The sequence below is a fragment of the Candoia aspera genome, chromosome 4, assembly GCF_035149785.1.
Source record: "Candoia aspera isolate rCanAsp1 chromosome 4, rCanAsp1.hap2, whole genome shotgun sequence".
Taxonomy (NCBI): Eukaryota; Metazoa; Chordata; class Lepidosauria; order Squamata; family Boidae; genus Candoia; species Candoia aspera.
This window is the reverse complement of record NC_086156.1, coordinates 53,860,996-53,883,317: the sequence shown is the minus strand read 5'-3', so window position 1 is coordinate 53,883,317 and position 22,322 is coordinate 53,860,996. Positions and strand designations below refer to the sequence as shown.

The 22,322-nt window shown below is 33.8% G+C and overlaps 1 protein-coding gene across 1 annotated transcript in view; it reads right to left on the bottom strand.

The window, feature by feature from the left end:
* The window catches only part of CDK13 (cyclin dependent kinase 13), a 49,352-nt gene that overhangs the window by 17,778 nt on the left and 9,252 nt on the right, over positions 1-22,322 (bottom strand). The window contains exons 2-7 of the mRNA XM_063304163.1: positions 14,341-14,952; positions 13,774-13,944; positions 12,576-12,715; positions 11,420-11,590; positions 5,885-6,074; positions 3,976-4,032 (exon numbers count right to left, since the gene is read on the bottom strand). Of these exons, the coding sequence (XP_063160233.1) occupies positions 3,976-4,032; positions 5,885-6,074; positions 11,420-11,590; positions 12,576-12,715; positions 13,774-13,944; positions 14,341-14,952 (1,341 nt within the window). The remainder of the gene's footprint in view (positions 1-3,975; positions 4,033-5,884; positions 6,075-11,419; positions 11,591-12,575; positions 12,716-13,773; positions 13,945-14,340; positions 14,953-22,322) is intronic.

Here is a 22,322-nt window from a genome sequence, read left to right as displayed (position 1 = left end):
AGAAAGATTTTTACTACTGGTAGTCCTCGTTTAGCAACCACAATTGGGACCCACAACTCGGTCATTAAGCAAAGCAGCTGCTAAGTGAAAAATCACATGACTGTGCTTATGATTTTACTTCAGCTTTCCTTTGCTTTACAGAGTCAGAAGGATACAAACCCAAACAGCCAGGTGAGCCCAAATGGCAGGGAAGGTTTCTGGAACTTGACTCACAAAGAAGCTGGGTAAAAGGGCAAATCATATAGACCTTTTTCCCCACTCCCCCACCCTTTGGAATGCTCACCCCGGCACTGGGATAATTAGCAAGAAGAAAATTAATGTTTCTTTGTTTATTATTCAAATTTAATTACCGCCCATCTCCCCCAAAAGAGGGATTCTCTTTTGATAAAGCTAAGCAGATTTAAACCTAATTTAAACCTAAAAATGTTTGTTATTTACATTCAGTGGAAAGAAAGGGACTACAAGAGAGTACGCAGACACTCAATGGGGAATACACACTGAAAGGAATGCACTAATGCGGGTTGTTTGCCTTAGAAGGCACTTTTACCAAAGGAAGGACAAGACCCTTCTTTAATTAAGAATTATAGACCAATTTCATTGTTGAACAATGATTATAAAATATTTGCTTCAATACTGGCCAAAAGACTGAAAATTTTTTTACAGGAATTTATTCATCATGACCAATGTGGGTTCTTACCCAAATGACAATTAAAAGATAATGTAAAAGTTGTTTTGGACATTTTAGAATATCTACAATATCATAATGAGTGTCAGGCGGCTCTAATCTTCTTAGATGCAGAGAAAGCCTTTGATAATTTGAACTGGAATTTTACATTTAAAGTCTTGAAAATTATGAACTTTGGAGAATATATTATCCAAGGGATTAAGTCAATCTATATACCACAAAAGGCAAATATCACTGTGAATAATGAGTCAACTGAACCGTGTCATATACAAAAAAGGAACAAGGCAAGGCTGCCCCCTGTCACCTTTGCTCTTCATTCTGGTGTTGGAAGTTTTTAATAGAGATATTAGAAGAGATGAACAAATAAAGGGATTAAAGATTTAAAAGGAAGTTTTTAAACTGAGGATTTTTGCTGATGACTTAGTTTTGATTTTACAGGATCCTTTGGATAGGGCAGAGCAGCTGATGAAGAAATTGAATGAATTTGGGTTACTTTACTGGCAGGTCTTAAAGTGAATAAACAAAAAACAAAAATGTTAACTAAAAATATGACCTTGTCCAATCAAGAATTGTTGATGGGTAAGACTGGCTTTAAGATTGAAAAAACAGTTATATTTGGGGGTGATTTTATCAACTAAGAACAGTATGTTGTATCAGAATAATTATGTTAACGTTTGGACTGATGTGAAAAAGGACTTGTTAAGATGGGAAAAATCGCAACTATCTCTTATGGGGAGAATCTGTGATTTAGATGGATGTTTTGCCTAGGATGTTTCTCTTTCAGACTATACCAAGCTTGACAACAGATTTACCATTTAAACAATGGCAGAGAGATATTTCAAAGTTCATTTTGCAAGGCAAGAAACCAAGAATTAAATATAAATTGTTACAAGATGCCAAAGAACGAGGAGGTTTGGGTTTGCCTGATCTAAAATTGTATTTTGATGCTTGTTATTTCCTTTGGTGGAAGGAATGGATAACTCTGAAGAACAAGAAACTGTTACAACTTGAAGGACACAAATTGAGATTTGGGTGACACTCCTATTTGTGGTATGATAATGTTAGAGTTAACAAGGATTTTAAAAATCACTTTGTTAGGAGTGCCATATTGAGGGTTTGGAACAAATATAAAGCAAGATTGTCTCCTAATGTACCATTATGGCTGTCACCTCATGAAGCATTTGTTAGAAGGGAAAATGTGGAAGGAATACATTGGTTAAATTATAAAGATCTGTTGAATTTCGAAGAGGGCTTAAAACAAGGGAACTGTTAGAGTTGGAAGGTTTTACCTGTCATTGGTTTACATATGTGCAATTGTCAGAATGTTTTAAAGTGGATAATAAGAATTTTAAATTTGTTAATGAAATAACTCAATTTGAAATGGAACTCTGTATAAATGATGAACATGTTATTACAAGGATGTATAAATTGCTGTTACATATGAATTTAGAAGATGAACATGTTAGAGAATGTATGATTAAATGGGCTAAGAATTTTGGATGTAATATTATGTTGGAGCAATGGGAAAACATGTGAAACGAAGGTTTGAAATTTACTTTGAATTATAATCTAAAAGAGAATTTTTATAGAATGATGTATTGTTGGTATCTAACCCCTGATAAGTTGTCAAAAATGTATAATGGTGTAACAAATGTTTGTTGGAAATGTTTCCAGGGTGAAGGAACTTTCTATCATCTTCGGTGGACTTGTGAGAAGGCAAAAAAAATTGGGTCCAAATATATATTATTATTCAAAAGATCCTTAAAGTGGATTTATAAAAAAAAAACCAGGACTCTTGGGTCTGATGGAGAAGGAACTTGAGAAACAATATGGAACTTTGCTTCTATATATGATTACAGCAATAAGGCTTTTATATGTACAGTGATGGAAAGATTCACAAATACCTACAGTGGAAGATTGGATTATTAAATTAATGGATTTGGCCCAAATGGCTAAGTTAACAGCATTAATAAGAGAAAATACTCTTTCTGGATTTATTTCTACTTAGCAACCACTTTTAGATTACTTGCTTGTGTTAGAAAAATATGAAGTTTTGATTTTGGGTTTTAGTAATTAAATGTTTTGTTTTGATAGAAATGTTACTAAGGTTTAATTCATGGTAAGAGATTATATTTGTAAACTTATCTATATCTGTAATGGAGAAAGTCAGAAGTCACTTTGTTTCTGTTTTCTGTCTTTTTGTACTTTTATAGTTTTTTTTTTCTTTAGTTCTTTTTTCCAGCTTTTCTATATTCTCTATTTTGTATTTTAGCTATACTTTGAAAATTAATAAAGTTCTTATTTAAAAAAGCCTTTGGTGTGAAACTGATTATGGTCTTGTCAATTTCAGACAGCAGCTGCCTGCCAGCCAGAAGGTTCTAATCCACCAATTGAGGTCACAGAATTGAACTTGTTAACTTGCCATTAGCACTTTTAGGGACGCACTCACTGCAGAGAAAAGCAGCCCAGGAAGAGATAGCTTGTTTAGGTAATCTCCCCACTTTGGGAGGGTAGGAAAAAGAAAAAAAATGGGTCAGGCATAGGACAACATGTACTAACTGGCTGTAATGGCAAGCGTGATTGAGAAAGACCCTGAGAAGGTCGTAAATGCAGACACTGTTCACAAAGTTACTTTTTCATCACCGTTGTAACTGCGAATGGTCACTGTCCAAGGCAGTCACTAAACAAGGACTACCTGTATCTTCATGAGAAGTAGGCCACTGAGTTAATGCACTGGTACTACAAAATAATTACAGTGTATCTCCATTTATATTCTACAGGAATCAAAGATTTTACAACAATTAATGCTTCCAGTTGTATTCAGACTTTTATGCTGCACCTGAAGTACCGTTACAAAAAATGATATATTTTTAACTTATAGTCCAAAGTCCATTATAATAAATTAAACAAGATTGTACAACACACTTTAAATACGATTGAATAAGTAAAGGTGTTATATTATATATATATATTCATGTAAAAAAAAAGGACTAAGTCTATGGATTAATCTTAGCTAATTTAAACCCCATTGATTTCAATCAGCTACCTTAAGTATAACTAAGTCTGAAGCTAACCTAGTGTAAATCAACTTAGAATAAAAAAATGCTTTCAACTTTAATTCAGACTATAAAACTTTAAAATAACAAGTACAACCAAAGCCTTTAAAGTCACAGAAGAAATCTTTTAAAAAATTCAGTGTCTTTTATTACATTTTAAAGTTTTGTTAATGAGGTATTTTCAGAATACTTCCAAGAAAGAGACACATAGTTTTAGATTAATATTAAACTTACCTCTCTTCAGAGCTGTAGAGACGAGCAAGTCCAAAATCTGCAAGCTTGATCTGCCCTCTAGTGGAAACAGTAAATTTTGACTCAATGTACAATTGAAGAATATTCATAACAACTATGTTTAATTCAATTTTAATTTTAAACTTTTTTTGCCTTAGACCCACCCAAAACTCTTGGTAGTGCAGTCTTCATGCATAAAGTTCAAAGCCTAAGTTTTATTCTTCCTCCATAAAAAGTTGTGTACTCATTATTTAAATGTTGCAAACATGCAGTCAAGAAATCAGAAAAAAATCATCTGTGGTGGACTTGTGAGACGGCCAAAAAATTCTGGGATCAAATATGTGTTAATATTCAAAAGATCCTTAAGTGGACTGACAAAAAAAACCAGAACTGTTTCTCTTGGGACTGATGGAGAAGCAGCTCGAGAAACAACATGGGACTTGCTTTTATATATGATTACATCAGAAAGACTTTTATATGCAAAATAATGGAAAGATCCACAAACTCCTATAGTGGAGGAATGAATGATTAAACTGATGGAACTGGCCCAAATGGCCAAGTTAACAGCGTTGTTAAGAGAAAATACCATGTCTGGATTTGTCTCTATTTGGCAACCACATTTAGACTATTCGCTTGTGTCAGAAAAAAATGAAGTTTCCATTTTGGGTTTTGATGGTTTGATTTGAAAGAAATAATGTTACTAAGGTTTAACTAATGGTAAGATATTATATTTGTAAATGCATTTATATCTGTATTGGAGAAGGTCAGAAGTCACTTTCTGTTTCTGTTTTCTTCCTAACTTTGCACTTTTATAGTTTCTCTTTTTTCTACTCTATCTTTCCAATATTCTACATTTTGTATTTTACTATACTCTGAAAATTAATAAAGTTCTTTAAAAAAAAGAAATCAGAAAAATAAACCAAGCATTAAAAAAACCTAGTAACGAATCATTTTAATCCTTATAAACATTTTACTGTTATAAGATTAATTAACATAACAAATGAGATTACTGACTTCTACAACATAATGCTGCAGTTGCCAATATTTCTAACACCTACATGCCACATTTCAACTTGATTCTCAAACTGCTATGTAACTAAAACAATATTTTAAAAGCATATATACAAATACAAATAAAATAAATAATTGCAGTAGAGCAGGAAAAGAGTTAATTTTCCATGAATTACTGTAAAAGTCTTATTGTATAAATCATAGATGGTGGACTAATCAAACCAACACCCAGCAGCCTCAACCATGATAGGTGTTGGTGAGCAATACCAGGAATGGTACTTTTAGCCTATGTTCCTCACTCCTAGTATCAGCACTGGGGGACTGCAAGTTGTTCTCAATAAACACAACCATATAGTATGTCATTAATCTAGCTGTGTGTGTATGTACCATTATGTACAGCTGAAAAAAAGGCTCTTTGGGGAATGGAAAACACAGTCCTACTACTCAAATGCATAGATCCAGGACATGGAGGAGAAGCCTTATTTTTTGTCGTAATTTATTAATTCTATGGGAGATACATACATCTCTAATCTTAAAATTATAGCATAGGATCTCCACAGAAGACTTAAGGGTTACATTTAGCCTAAAAGTACTCTGATTAAAATAACTGGAACTTTAGTCATGACATACTTAAGTCCTGTTGCTTTCAGTATGTCTATTCCAAACATAAGTAAGCCTGGAACAAACTCTAGATTTGTATTAGCTATGCATTCAAATAAATGAAATATTGAGGCCAGTCTTGAAAAAATAATTTTCATTATCTCCGGCAGGTTTAACAAAGTGCACTACCTGTGTCAATAAAAATGTTATCATCTGAAGATGAATTTAGAAATGACTTTATCAAATATTGTTTCTATTTCTAAATTTTGCAAATATAATGTCTATAAAACTGGATACATACCTGTTGTTTAGTAAGATGTTAGAACATTTAATATCTCGATGTAAGAAATTCTTCTTATGGCAGTAATCTAAGCCTTCCATCAACTGCCTCATGAAAGATTTAATATGATTTTCATCAAAATGAACCAAGCCAGACTCCAGAAGCCCCATTAGATCATGATCCATATATTCAAATACAAGATAGAAAGCACCTGGAGGAAATTAAGATAACTTTATATCTAGCTTCATTTTAAAGAATGTCATTGCTTATAGCAGTAAATCTTGCTTAGTTAACAAAGTTCATACACATATTGTTACATGTGTTTAATATATACACAACGTAATTCCCCTGAACACTTTGTAGGTAGGACATTTCAAGTTTAAATATCTTTATCTCAACTATCATCTTCAAATACTAAGGGAAAAAATCCAAAATATATTAATTTGAGGGTTTAAAAATCACAGTAAAATGATCAAATTTAAAAAAAGGGAAATGTGTATTTGTGAGATGGATTAAAAAAAGAAAAATGAGTTAAAGTAACAGGTAAAGTACTGTAGGTTAATATCAAATAGGATGAAGTTTTTGTGTGTGTCTATACACACAGACACATACAGAGCAATGATTAGCAGTGACACTTGTAAAAATGACAGATAAAGATATTACATTGGAGACACTTCAAAGGATTTTTGAAGAAATGGAAAAGAAGCTCTCAGCTACAATGACAGCAACAATATCTGAATATCTGAATGTGTTATTCAAAAAAGGTTTTAAAGAAGAAATAAAAGATGCAAAGGATAATAATTTGGAAGAATTTACAGACTGACAGGATGAAGAGGTAAAACAAATTCTAACCCATGCAGAAATACTGGAAAATAGAATAGAAGTCGTGGACTATAAGACAGAAATGAAAACTAAAGTGGAAATACAAACGATAAGCCAAGAGATGAAAAATGACCTGGGTAATGACTCATTATTGGATTTACAAAAGAGGGCTGTTAAGGCCATGAAGAAACTCTGGAGATGGCAGAAAGAAAATTTGGATGGAGATTAAATCCTATGACAGTTTCTTAATGAAGTAAAGATAAGATTGTTAGAAGCAAAAGAAAGGAATATAAAGTTAACCTTTTTGTTCAGGGTTAAAATAAATACTTTTATAAAGTTCTGGGTGCCCTTTATGGGCTTTTGGCTGGGCAGAAACATTTAATGATTTTTGGATTTGTGGATGGATAAGGGTTGGGATATGGGAAGAAGTGGTTTATGTAATATACTATCAAAGGGGGTAGAGAAATATAAGTTTGCTTATAGTTGTAAAGATCGGAAGTCACTTCTATAAATATTTTTTTGTTTTCTTTTTCTTTTTCTTTATGCACTTTTCACTTGTTTTATCTTTTCTATTATTAACACCTCTAATAAAAAGTATTTTTTTTAACAAAGAGTACCTTTGGTTTCCAACTCCTTTCCAATTTTTAACATACCTTTTAATTTCATAGCTTACTGAGTGTCCTTAATTAGGAAAAGAAAAAAAAGACAATTCCAGGATATTGGAAATGCAATCAGAAGTAATGGAAAAGTAAGGAAAGTCATAAATTTATGAGTGTTTTCTCATGCTAAAAATATTCAAGATCCAATCAATTAAGAGTTTGGAATGACAAAGAAATTAAATATGACCTACTGAAATACATTATTAAAATGTCACAGGCAAAAGGTTGTCATAATTTTATATCTATGTAATTGATAATTCACAATTTCTTTAACAGAAGCTAGGAAAAATCTAAATAAATGCAGTTTCATGATAACTGTTTTTTCTCTAATTCCATCCACTTAAGTATAAAAAGAACTAGTGAAATAAAAGCAGTCATCTTGGATAATGAATAGCCAATCATCAGTTTCAACAGATTTACCCATTCTTAACCTATTAGTTCTGAGAGGATTGTATAAAAGAATTCATATAGGATGAAAACAGAAAAATAACATCACAGCAAAACTTTCTCTGATGGTTAATTGACTACTGTCAGTGAAAATTCCAAACTGCAAGATTGCAGCAATATCATAGAGTATCTTCAAATTACTGTGAGTTTCTTCACACACTAATAAAAGGTCTGGAAGTTATCAAAACAGGAAACAGATGCAGACCAAAAAAGGCAAGTCTCCCATCTCTTACACTGAAAAAGGCCAAGGAAATGGACAACAGTTTTGCCACGCTCAACTGCTAATATATATGTGTCTCATTTGAAATTAGAGTACTTGCTGGATTTTTGTATTGTAACCTTAATCTCCATTCTAATCAATACTATTAATCAGACCTCTTAGATCCTCATTTCTTTGATTCATTGTTTCCAGTCAAGACTTCAAGGAGAGAAGTCTGACAGTTACTACTAAAAGCAGTAAGAATTACCAGAATGACATTTCAGTTTAATTGACATAGCAAAGGCTCAAAACCCTTCCAAGAGCAAAACCACTGATACTATTTTTTGGTTTGGGTTCCGACGGCTAAGCACATATTATTCCAATCTTAATCTGTAATTTCTAAAAAAATAGTATTAGCTTGTTCAAGTAAATAAATACTATGTTTATGCTTTCATAGTAGAAAAGGAAGATTTTTTTAAAGTGAAATAAAGAAGTTTACTGTTACATTTTTGCTTCATTTCAGCCAAATGATTCTTTTATATGAATACAAGAAAACGATAGCACTGAATATTAAAAACCTAGATAAGTGATGGACCAGATATGAGTAAACCAACTAGGGTGCCATCTAGAGAGACTGTGGTTCAGAAGACAAGCAAATATTGTGAATGGATCAGTGCTCTAACTGAAGAAAGAGGTTCACAGAACAGGGTGTTCTTGGATCTAATACTGTTCCTGTGGCCAGGAGTGCTTTTGCCTTTCTTCCGTGTATGTGCTGCATATATTCCTTCCTTAGGTATTGCTTGAATATTATCTCTTGTATGGACTGCTGCACTCTACGTACCTTGAAACTGTTTAGAAACTTAAGCCGCTGGAATTTGTATCTATTAGCTTGACAGAATCTGGAGTGCACTTTTAACAGCATATACTGTATATTAATGGATCCATTTATTGCAGAGCTGGAAAACCTTTTTGTGGCCACGGACAGCACTTGATTATGTTTTTATATCTTCAGTTGGGGGTTGGTTAGGTGCACAGCAGAAGTGTCACTAACAGAGGCATGGCTGAAATTTTCTCTCACATTTTCCATTTTGGAAGCAGTTTGGGGTATAGATTTTTTGTTTTATGCAAGCTGGACATATTAAACTTACCGAATGCTTAATTTCACTGCTTTGAACAAAAATAAACCGAACCACCACAGTTTGATTAACTCTTAATTTCTCCATATGATTTCAGAGACTATAACAAGGGTTACTAAATACATGGGTTTCTATCACAATTTATTACTTTATTTTTTTTAAAAAAGAGCCTTAGTTTTTGTCAGTTTTGTTATTTTCCTTGAATTATTTTAAAGCATTTAAACCTTTTTGTGGTAAGGGAGAATATGAAAAGCTAAAAAAAAATCATTAGCCATGGTTGCAAGGGGAAAACACTGACATAATGGTATCACACAAATGTGCATGCCAATATTTTTCAGGGGAATTTTTTTATTGCAATAGTTAATTATCTCATGTTTAATGAAATATACATATTTAAATATTTCACTGTCACAAGCAAGCAGGAATCCTGTGATAGGCAAAGCAGGGATAAATTGATCCATCATTCCTCCGACAGACCATTCGGGTTATGTACTAAACATAGATGGACAACTACATGCACTACATATCTAACAAGAAAGACTGGAGAAAGATTAACAGAGAGCACCTTATCTCCAACAATTTACAAAAAAACAGAACAAACTTCCATTGAGGACTCGAAGCTTGTATTTATATATTGGCCATAATAGCGAGGGGATTCCACTTTTCCACATCCACAGAGCTATTAATAGGAAACTGACAATGGTTTTTGAAGGCATAACTTTTGAGACTTTCAAAGCTTTCAAAGCTCCTTATTTATTAGCACTGATCAAATAATTCCAATTCAACCACTGAAATACTTAAGCCATTTTCAATCTGCTCTTTCTTGAGCTGTTCACAGAACTTGTATAACATTTTCCACCTCAAAAGGAAGGTTAGGTTTTTCTCCAAAATCAAGGTAAGGTTGTAAATCTATTTGATACCTATATTAATTTTTTTCATTTCTACTTTTTCTCTGGGGAGATTATTTAAAATTCAGTCTTATTTTCCTTTTGGGAATATATTGTGAAAGATAAAGGGGAATTCTCCATTAAATATTATTACATGGATACTCCACATAGGTTTTTTCTGACAACAGTACAGAAGTGGTTTGCCATTTTCTTCTGAGATGTGTTTTCAACTTAGCCCTGCTAAATCTAAACCCAGCCTAGTTTATAGACCTAAGATAAAAATCTGTTTAACCTACTTCTGGATTACATCAGAAAGACAAATGTATATGGTAAAAAGTAACAATGCAAGAAACGAGATCCATTAAGCATACCATTATATCTTCAGTTATGGTTAATTCTTACACAGCCATTTATTACTCTTGCAATCTAAACTAGCCATTTTCCAATCCAGAGAATTAAGAATAAAAGTCCTAGCACTGAAATAACAGCATAAATGGCATTCACAAGCTAGAATTTGTTTCCATATCATCATTACTGCATTTCTATACTTCTAGGGTGAACCGCAGTTAAGCAGAATTATAGTAATGATAAACACCAAACAAGGACAGAGTCATGACATTTGTGTAACTCTACAGCCTCTTTGCATGTTATGAGGAAGTCCATAAAGATTTTAATGTCAATTTAAGTATATATCCATTTGTCTGACTGTCCCACCATCCTATGGCAGCTGTATGTAAGATAAAGAACAAAAGGTTCTATCACTACACTTGTACCTAAACCTCCACTTGCAGTTATTGAATGACAGCATAGCAGCGCAAGATCTTGCCATTCATAACTTCATGTAAAAAGAAAAAACAAACAATTAGAAAGGATTGTCCCAAATCCAGTATTGGTGTGAATGTTATTAGTAATTCTTCCTTTAAATATTAAAACACATTTTTACTGCAGCAAAAATACCTTATGAACTATGAGTTAATCGATTTTTCTTCATACATCTACTTTTTACCATTATGCTCTGTCCTGAAATTCTTCTGTTATTTTTTTATGCTATGAGTTATTATTATAACTTGTATTTTTTGGAGCTTTGTTGTATCTGTGATTCTTTTTCTTTTCTTAAAATACCTTTACCAGACAGAAAAGTGGGATAAAAATATTTCAATAAAATGTATAACAAATAGGGCCAAAAGAATGAAATGTAACTAGGTAATAGATATAAAGTATTACAGTAAAAACAGAATTAATGCAGGCAAGGGCTAATAGCATTTCTTTTAACATATTACTTTTATATACAAGGAATGGACACATTACAATTCAATACATGCATGTTTAAATTCAGTCATCTTTTTCTGGAAACAATTAAATTACTTTAAAATTATTTACTGACAAAACAGTGTTTATGAACATACCTTTATCTTTCTTGAAATCTAAAGCATCTTCCTTATCTGTCACTATCTCTTTCATATTGATTATACTTTGGTGATTTAGTTGTCGAAGAATCTTTATTTCCCTAATAGCTGTAATAGGAAAACCTTCTTTCTCATTATCCAACCGTACTTTCTTTAATGCCACCATTTCCCCTAGGAAAAAAAATAGTCAAACTTTTATTAGATTGCATGTTATTAAGTTAACACATAATTTTTAAAAATGAAAAGATACAACTGATTTATTGGCATATCCAGAAAACAATTTCAGTATTACAATTACATACACATTAGTTTATAAATTAATCTCAAAATCACTGTCTAGAACATAACAGAGAAAAAGATGATCCATAAACAACTCGCCACATAAATAGAATTCTGAAATTTGCCTAGCAAGTAGAAAAAATTGCTTTGCGGTTATGTAATAGATTATTTTGAATTAAAAATCTCTGCAAGATTTATATTTGTATATTAAAAATGTAAAGTTCACCAAGGGCTTTCATTTGATCCAGCAAATCAAGTATTTTGTCAATGATCTCAATCAGGATTGAGTTAACTTTAAAGACTGGAAAGCTAGCTTGGTATACCAGTTAAGGCAACAGGCTAGGAATTGGGGGACTGTGAGTTTTAGTCCCACCTTAAACATAAAGCCAACTGGGTGATCTTGGGCCAGTCACTCTCTCTCAGCCCTAGGAAGGAGGCAATGGCAAACCACTTCCAAAATCTTGCCAAGAAAGTTGCAGGGACTAGTCCAGGCAGATGCCAGGAGTCAGCACTGACTTGAAGGCATCTTAAGCCAGCTTTCAATTCCTCTTTCATGCCTCCATATATAGCTGGAACTGTAATTCCAGAATATAATCATTTATATATGCATTGTCGTATCAATTGTCTCAGCTTTTTGATAGCACAAATACTCAGTTTAATACCTCCTACTGTACATGCAGATTACTCTTCCCAACAGAAAATGGAACACATGAAGAAACCATAAAATCTCTATTACTAGATTCCCAAACATTTACTTATTGAAGATCTGTAGCATAACTCATAGTAAGTATGTGTTCTGACAAAGGCGCCAGCAGAAACTGCAAGCAATCGGGAATAGCATTAGCATTTTTGTTGTGAATCATAATTTTAAACTTACCTGTATCTTTATCTCTTGCTTTGTAAACTTGCCCGTATGTGCCTTCTCCAATAATGCCAATGATATCAAACTTATCCACACACCGTTTCCCCCAGTCAATTTCTTTCTGCTTTGTTTCACCATGACGTGGTCCACATATCCTAACCAAACAATTAGTAAGATTTTGTTCCACAAGAATATGTTTATATTTCTGTCTAAAAATATACTTCTCTGTAAATATGCTATTACATATTAAATTATTTTTAACATATCAGTCACTCATTCAGTGAATTATTACTTTTATATCTTCCTTCTGTTATGTGCTATGCTAGAAATCTTATGCAACCATTTCCATACATATTTGGTGACTCTGGGTTCATGTTATCAATCTCCATCAATCGCTTTTTCTTTTGTTTTTTTTTAATGCATGGGTTTTTTAAAAAATGGATTATAATATACTGTGAGAATTGTCTGTTCCCACAGCACAAACTAAATGAAGACTGTACGTGGTCTTTTTTTAATGGGTAGAACAAAACAGAGAAGTAGGATGGTATGTAATACCAACCAGAAACGTATAGATATACCTAGTTTTCTGAATCCAAATACTGTTCTTAAACTACTCTATTTTACAACCTGCCTTTAGCATATAAATATATGTAGGCTAGAAACCAGGAGACTGAGAATTCTAGTCCCGCCTTCGGCATGAAAGCCAGCTGGGTGACCCTGGGCCAGTCACTCTCTCAACCCAACTCACCTCACAGGGTTGCTGTTGTAGGGAAAATAGGAGGAAGGAGCATTAGGTATGTTCACTGCCTTGAGTTATTTATAAAAATAATAAAGGCAGGATAGAGAATAATAAATAAATAAAATTTACCACAGCACTCATATATGTAAATATTTATTTATTTAGCCACAGCACTCAAAACAGCTGATTTGTCTATGGAGAGGGATATTTCTGCCCCGAGACTATAATTCTAGATGCAAGACAAAGACAAATAGAGTACAAAGGACTTATCTACTGAAGTACAATTCCACTGAGTATTTAAAATCTAATTCCTCTATTTGTTCATACACAAAATACTAAAGGCAATCTTAATAGAATTCTACAGTGTGTCAGTTACAATTCCTCCAATACCCAATGATTGAAACAGGGATTTTAAAATGATGTTTGCATTTCGTATTTATTATGAACTATATATAAAAAAAGACATATACATACTTCGGTCTCTTTTTATGATGTGACTGCACTACCATCGTTTTCTCTTCAGGGCTTTGGGATATATCATCTCCTCCAGGCAACTCAGGTGGCAATGGCAAGTCTGCAAGCAAATGGCGTAATTTCTTCTCCACTTCTTTTTTCACTGCTTTTACTGAAATGCTACCTTGCAAACTGTAGTGAAATAAAAAGACTTTTTAGGTCATAAAAGGCAAATTTCTAAACAAAACAATGGCATCAGGTTCTAATACGCCGTTCCAAAACCAGACTAATATAAACAGAAGGGACAAGAGTTAAACTCAAGAGTTTGGTTTAATATACAAACGAGGCAGTAAACCTCAGTACTAGTCCATGTAGTTTATATACCTTAGTTAAGTAATATCAAAATGGACTGGTGAACATTTTGCCCGCAAAAATGTGTTGAACACTTTTTTTAAGCATATGTGAGATTTAACTATAGAAGTTAATGTATAGCAAGAAGCTAGTATAGCAAGAAGTATTTACAGTTCAATAAAACCCATCTGGCATTTGCAGTTTAAAATTATACCTTTAAAAAAAATCTCAACTCACCAATCTGTATCTTTATCTTCAGGCAGCATAGGAGGAAGAGGCAGGGGTGGCAGAGTGGAAGTGATTAGCGTAATACTACAGTCCTTCTCCTTAAATACTGCAGTTGGGACATGAGGCTTACTCTTCTCTTTTACTGTAACAGGTTGTGGTGATGGCTTCACAAGGGCTGATTTATTCTCTTTCACCACTAAAACTTTTTGCTTAGCCACTTTCTCTACAATCACATTGTTTTCCACTTTAGTTTCCTGGACAGAAACTTTTGTCTTTGTCTTGTCATTTTTCAAGGTTGAACTACTTGAAGGGGAAGAAATACTTTCTGTTTTTATCTTTTTTACTTCCTTTACATTGTTCACTTGTTGTACAGTGACTCCTGTGTCAGTGTTTCCCTTAGTAGGGGTAGAGGTGTTTGAAACTTTTGCATTGGCTTTGGCTGCCTCTGCTGCTCTTGCTTTTTTGTTCTTGTTCAGCTCTGCCCCCAGGCTACTTTTTAGAGTCAGAGTACTAGGTGAAATACTCGACTGCCGACTTCTGGATCTTGACAATCTGTGCCTACTACGAGATCTTGAGTGTCTTGATGAGTAAGGACTTCTGCTTCTGGATTTTGCTGATTTTCTGCTTACAAAAGTAAAGTTTTAGTGAGTAACTATTGTTATATTTTTGTACTATAATGAACAACTTTTATAGCCATCCCGTTAACATGTTTGCTGAATAGCTAGCTTTTTTTGTCAAAAATCTTCAGTGACAAGAGGTTGCTATGTTACCTAAAAAAATTTAAATGTTTAAATCTCAACTGTTTGTATTTAAGAATACTTCCAACTGAATTTTGTGTAGATCTAAATAGTTATTAATTACAATATCCCGCAAGGTTAAGATTTCATCCCCCAAATTAAAATGAGCTTTGGAATGACTTACAGTTTAAAGATTTCACTTCTAATTTAAAAAGCAAGCTTTTAAAGAAATGCATCTGAAAACCTCAGCCTAATCATTAAAACATACAAAGCCTTCTATAATAACAGCTGTAAACCTTTTGATAGATCCATAGAAACATTCTGTGATATCAGATTTTTAAAAATCATTTTGAGTCCTCTATTAAAATTGCAAAAATATAGTAATTTAAAAATAATGTTTTAAAATTAAATCTGCATCTGATAGAACATTTAAAACAAAGATCTTAGACCAATTCATAATCCCAAATATGATTAATATTGACTAAAGCCTACCTATACACACACACGCACACAGGACAAATAAACAAACATACAAGTAAACTATCTGAACTCAATCATAACCTTGTTATTATATTACATATAATACTGTAAAAACAGGACTGGCAAAGCATAATTGGAGTAGAGTTGAAAGAGATTCAAGATCATGTGTCATATTCTAATGTGTTTAATTGAATCACTGTAACCAACTTAAAGCTCTACTTAGTTATCAACTTTCAACCAGTTTGAATACAAAGGTTTTCTTTAGAAAATATTTAAAACAGGACTTCCGGTGGGGACATCGCAGACTGAGGAGCTGGGCCCGCGGGCTTAGCGGGCAGAACTGACAACGTGGCAATTTTTTTCAGGCTCAGGCAGGTTTTCCTAAAGCCCAGAAGTGTTCTCTGGATAAAGGAAAACACCAGGAATCACCCCATCTGTCCTCCAGACAGCTGCCTGCAGCCAGAAGATTGCAAACAGTGTTTCGTGTTCGACTGGTAAGAGCTAGCTGGCTGGGATGTCATCATTTTCCAAGCCACACTGTAGCCTTAAAGGGACACTAAGACCAGCCACCCCATCTCTAAATCACCAAATTTATATTTTTCTTTTAAGTATGCATACCCTAAGATGCTTTTACAGCAAGGAGAAGCTGGCTGTCTTGGTGCTTATCATTATTTTTGGGACTATTTTTTAAAAAAATTCTTTTTTAAGTTTTGGAATTTGTTTTCCTTCCAAATATAAAGGAGGATTGAGAGCCAACAATTGTCTTCCTGTTACTATTTTAGTATTAAATTTGAAGATATTAGCATTTTCCTACACATTGTATCAGCTGATTTAAACTTTCAACTTTCTGTTTCCACTTTCCCTTGGGAACTGTCCGCTTATCTCACTTTCACTTTGTGTAAACATATTTCAGATATGTTTTTCCATTTCTTCAACTTTTGCTGGTTAAGCTCCTAGGGGGCACCATAATCTACTGTGTGAGGCATGGAGGATTTTAAACAGATTTTTTCCGACTTCCATCAAGATTTTAAACATATCTTTTCTGACTCTTCATCAAGTTTTTATACAAGACATTCATGACATTGTGGAAAATATGAGCTGTAAAATATGTCATCTGGTTGGGGATGTAGTGGATGAAACTGAGGAATTCAACAGTGATAGAAATGTTTCTTCTAAGAATGAGATTGGGATTTCTGTTGAGATGCTGGATGAAGATCTGACAGTGGAGCTGGAGAAATTTAACGGACAGAGGGAACAGCAAACAGTAAGTAAAATTGACTTTTTGGTGAAATGCCATGAAACAGAAGGGGTCATTATGTATGGGAGGTTTTCTGAAGAGAAGTTGGAATTTTTGAGGGGGGCAGTTGGGCTGTTTGATTTTTTTCAAGAGAAAAGCTCTGTGCACATTGTGGGGATATGTAAATGCTTAGGTTTATTCTGAAATGGGATAAGGGTTAAAGAATATTTATCTGGATTGCTCTTAGGTTTTGATTGATGTTATTTGTTTTTAAGGATATGGAATAAGATTATTAGGGTATAAACATGTTTATTTGGATGGTTTTAAGAATTTGATTTAAGGTCATTGTTTTGAATTTTCTTTTTTGGGTTTATTAAGATTATTAAAACTGTTGTATTATTTAGTATAATGGCAGACAATTTATATGCTTTTTAGTTTGATTTTTATTATAGTAGACAGAAATGTATAAAGTAGTAGTAGGAGGGGAATAATTAAATAAGTGTTATTTTGGGGGTGAGTTGTTTAGGAGGCTTATATGATTTTTTTTTTATTTTAATATAAGGGGAGGGAGTAAGTGTACTTAGTGATTTTTATAATGTGCTAAAGGGGAATGATTTATAGAAATAATGTGGCTTTTGTTTAATATAGAGTAAGATATTGATTATGGAAAATTTTTGTATATCCTTGCTGTTAAAAGTCGGAAGTTACATCCTTCTATCATGTTGACAAAAAAAAAATCTCTTGTGTTCTCACACCTTTTAAGTTTTTCTTCTTTTTTGTAGTTTTTTGTTTTTTCATAGCTTTTATCTTTCTCTTGAAACTTAATAAAATTCATGTGAAAGTGAAAGGTCCCCTGTGCAAGCACTGGGTCATGTCTGACCCTTTGGGGGGATGCCGCTTTCGTGATATTTTCTTGGCAGACTATAGCGGGGTGGTTTGCCATTGCCTTCCCCAGTCATCATCTTCCCCAGCAAGTTGGCTACTCATTTTATCAAGCTCAGAAGGATGGACGACTGAGTCAACCTGAGCCGGCTACCCAAGAATCCAGCTTCCGCTGGAATTGAACTTGGGTCGTGGGAAGAGTTTTGGTTGCAATACTGCCGCCTACCACTCTGCGACACACTAGGCTCTTAATAAAATTCATAATAAAAAAAAAATATTTAGAACACAGAATTAGGTTCAAAATAATCTGTCATTAATTCATTGTATCAATCCATTATAATTTAATTGTTCATCTTCTAAATATACTTATTATGCAGTGAGGATTTGGCCATACACAAATAGAATGGTATTATACCTATCTAACAATTCTAGAATTATAGATTTCTAAATAGAGGATTAACTACAATATTCTATATCTTACAAGAATTTCAAAACACATTTGCACCACTTTTCTTCCAAAAAAGGCTTCCTTAAAGGACAAGAAATTAGATGGGCTGTGGAGTCTTGGGAGTTAAGGTAGAAGATTCCAGAAACTTCAGGTAGATCTCCAAAATACAAGGAAGTGCACATCCAACAGCATCTACAGTGTTACACAATGTTCTCTGTATCTAACCAGTATGAGCAACTGAAATTATCATTACATTCAGCTACAACACACACACACAATTTGTCAGCATTATCCTTGCTTGGGATAAAAGTCTAATTGAAAGAACAAAATCAAAGACATACTGATTTTTAGGATGTATGGATTCTCCTACTTGTTTACATTCTTCCCCACAAGTGTTTTTATTCTCTGAAATAAGTTTATGCACAGTATTACTGAGCAAATGCCTTGAATGTCTGAAGTCAGTACTACAGCAGAATGTTTCTGCTCAGATCACCTTTATAACTCTTCTACATGTGTTTTATCAAACTAGCCCAACCTGATACCAACTGGGGAAGGCACATGATAGTTTAGAAATGAAAATTTGTATCATTTTATCATTTTATTAATTTCATGCTTCAATCACTGAGGTAATAAATGTGCAAATAAAACAACATAGATTACATAATAATTTAATGGATTTGAGAAGATGTATAAAATTAGGCTGCATATATCTTATGGATAACTATGATTTAATGTTCCAATAGAAGAAAATATATGTAGCTCAGGGTTGAACTGTGGAATCCTTGGTGCTCTCTGAGCTTGTTTGCTTCGAGACATTTCATTGCCTGACTAGGTAACATCATCAGTGCTAGTGAGTGTGGGATTTGCTCCCTCTTTATATACAGTAGTTTGCCCTGCCATGTTGGTGGCGGTGTGGTTTTCTCCTTGGTAGTTCCTTGATTAGGGTTTTGTTTTCTGTTTGTTTGACTGATGTTAATCCCTGCTTATCAGGGTGTTGGCTGCTGGAGAGGATGTGTTCTGGTCTTTTTGTTTCATTCTTAGCTTTTTATTGTCTCTTTTGAATGGTCTGTAAATGTGGTTTATCTCTATGTGTCTATTGATGGCTGATTTGTCTGAATGCCAAGCTTCCAGGAATTCCCTAGCTTTTTTGGATTTAGCTTGGTCTAGGACGCTCACAATTTCCCAGTTGAAACTATGGTTGAGTCTGTCCATGTGTTGTGAGATTAAGGAGTTTTTGTCATGTATTCTGACTGCTAGTTGGTGTTCGTGGATGTGCTCTGCTAGTCTTCTGCCTGTCCATCCTACATAGCGGCTCCCCACTACAGTGTCTGCAGAAAATCAAAAGCCTAAAAATAGAAGATGAAATTATGGTTTCGTTTGATGTCACAGCACTCTTTATGTCTATAGATCCAGAACTAGCGAAAGAATCCATGACAGCAGTACTACACAACACACCCGATCTAGCCAAATACACTTTGGTTTCATTCGATGTCACAGTACCCTTTACGTCCATAGACCAAGAACTAGCAAAAGAATCCATGGCAGCAGTACCACACAACAAACCCGATGTAACCAAATATGCTAAGATCAAAATACCTAGAATTGTGGACCTCATCAACCTCTGCCTCACTATCTACTTTCAGTTTGATGGACAAATATACCAACAAATCAGAAGAGCATCAATGGCATCATCACTCTCAGGACTCACAGCAGAGACATAATGCAGTGCCTAGAAACTATAGCACTCCCATACACACAACCAAAAGTATGGATCCAGTATGTAGATGATACCTTCGTCATAATAAAAAATGAACTAGAGAAAACACATGAAACAATTAACAACATCTTCAAAGGAATAAAATTCACAAGGGAGAAAGAAAACAATAACACACTACCCTTCCTGGATATCCTCATCAGCAGAGGAAAGGACAGCAAATTAGAAATGCAAGTCTATCAAAAAACAACCCACACTAACCAAGTGCTCCATTACCAAAGTAACAATCCAACCTCCCACAAGAAGAACTGTATAAGAACATTATTCAGACAGGTACAAATGCACTGCAGCAACCCAGAACACCAAAAAAAGGAAATCTATATAACAGCTTCCTACAAAATGGATACCCACACAATTTAATCAAAGTGCCTGACCGCTGAACCCACTACAACACAACCAACACAAGCTATGAAAAGGATAACACTGCCATACATCAAAAACATCTCAGAAACAACCAACAGACTATTACAACCACAAGGCATCACCACAGCACACAAACCAACTAAAGCCTTCAAAAACATCTTAAGTAAACCAAAAGACACAGTAGCCCAAGAAGAAAAAACAGGAGTGGTGATTGTTTGTCTGATGAATACCAGACAAACAATCAAGCATAACACAATAACCTGATCAAGGAACTACCAAGGAGAAAACCACACCCCCACCAACACTGGCAGGGCAAGCTACTGTATATAAAGAGGAAGCAAACCCCACACTCAGTAGCACTGATGATGTTACCTAGTCAGGTAATGAAATGTCTGCAAGTGAACAACCAAGCTCAGAGAGCACCAAGGATTCCACATATGATTTAACGTTCCCAAACCCATATACAATTTATGGATGGGTTTCTGAAGTTATAGTGGACTTTTCACAATCAAGAAATATGTAGTTGTTATAATATTACAGCCATGTAATGCAGTTGAATAAAATAGGTATATACTCCTTTTACTGTTTCACATTTATCAAAATGTGTTAGTAGTATCTGTACTACACATTTGTGAAGGATGTCATTTGTACCATCTTAATGGCATCATCACTGTCTATGATACATCACTGTAGTATTCCAGCAACATCATAAATGCTTCAAAGATCTAGTATATCACAAGTAGCAAAAGAAAAAAAAACAAACAGAAATCCCATCATGCAGAAAAACTCATAGGTAAATTTATAATAAAAAGGAATAGATTATAGCAATAAGCAATGTATGGAAAACTCTTTTTTTCCACTTATGAAATAAACTATCCTTTCTGTATGGTGGAGAATTCATACTTCATCAGTATGATTCAGTCATTTCGAAGTTTACCCAACAGTCTACCAAATGGAAAATGTGCATGTAATGTGCATTGAAAGGGGGGGGGAGAAGAACTGTATCAATCATTTAGAAGAAAAGCAAAATTATCTTGATAGTTATAATAATGTTCACAGTGATTCTATCATACATGTTTGCATGTTAATTCTTTACTGAACCAACTGACATATCGGGAAATGCTCATATTGCTAAATATTTAAAAGTAGCAACAGTAAAAGCTGTAACAAACTGCCAAAAGAACTTCAAATGCCTAGCACTCAGCTTCACTGTGGCTAATGCAGAAATTTATCCAAGATTAGGAGAAATTTTGAAGAAAAAAACAAAGTCCTAAACTAATAGTTACTTAGAATGCTCATGTAATGTGCACCCTAACAAAAGTCTTTGGTAATCCAAAACGATATATAGGAGATATAGGAGATAATGCAAAGTATTTCTGTAGTAACTGTTTTGCTCTGACAAAAGCAGTGGGAACTTATTAACTCTTCCAGAAGATGACTGATAGAATGTATTAGTGGTCAATTTGGACCGCTGTATCAAAAACTGGACTACTCTGATGGCAATTTGTGAACAAAATCATGAAGAAATAAATGAAAATGTCAGGGCCAAAATTCTCAGTACAGGATCAAAAAAAAATTAAATACGAGTATTTTGTAATTATTCCAATATCTATTTCTATGGCCTTCAAAAAAGCTCAAAGAAGTAACCATTTTCTTTCTGCTTCTGTTCAAGTTTGGGAGGAGCTGAATATAACCTTGAAAAGAAATAGACAATGACAATTAAATTATATGCACTAAAAACTAATAGAAACCCGCTCCAGCTTATTTCCTTGTCAATATTGAGTAGCAGGGTCATTGCTGGATTGTTAAAGAGGGCTTACTGTGACATGGGCATCCAGTGATCATCCTTCCATAATACCAACTTCATAAACTGCAGCACAAAGAGTGAATCTATTCAAACAATATACATTTGTTAACATTAAAGGAAGTGAATTGGTAGAAGTCACTAATTTCAGCTGAGGTTCATTGAAATACTAATCTAACTATTAACAGCAGCAGTTTCTTCTGTTGATGTAGAAAAAGAATGTTTTCCTCATTTGGTATGACTAGTTCAAAACTGAAAAAACAATT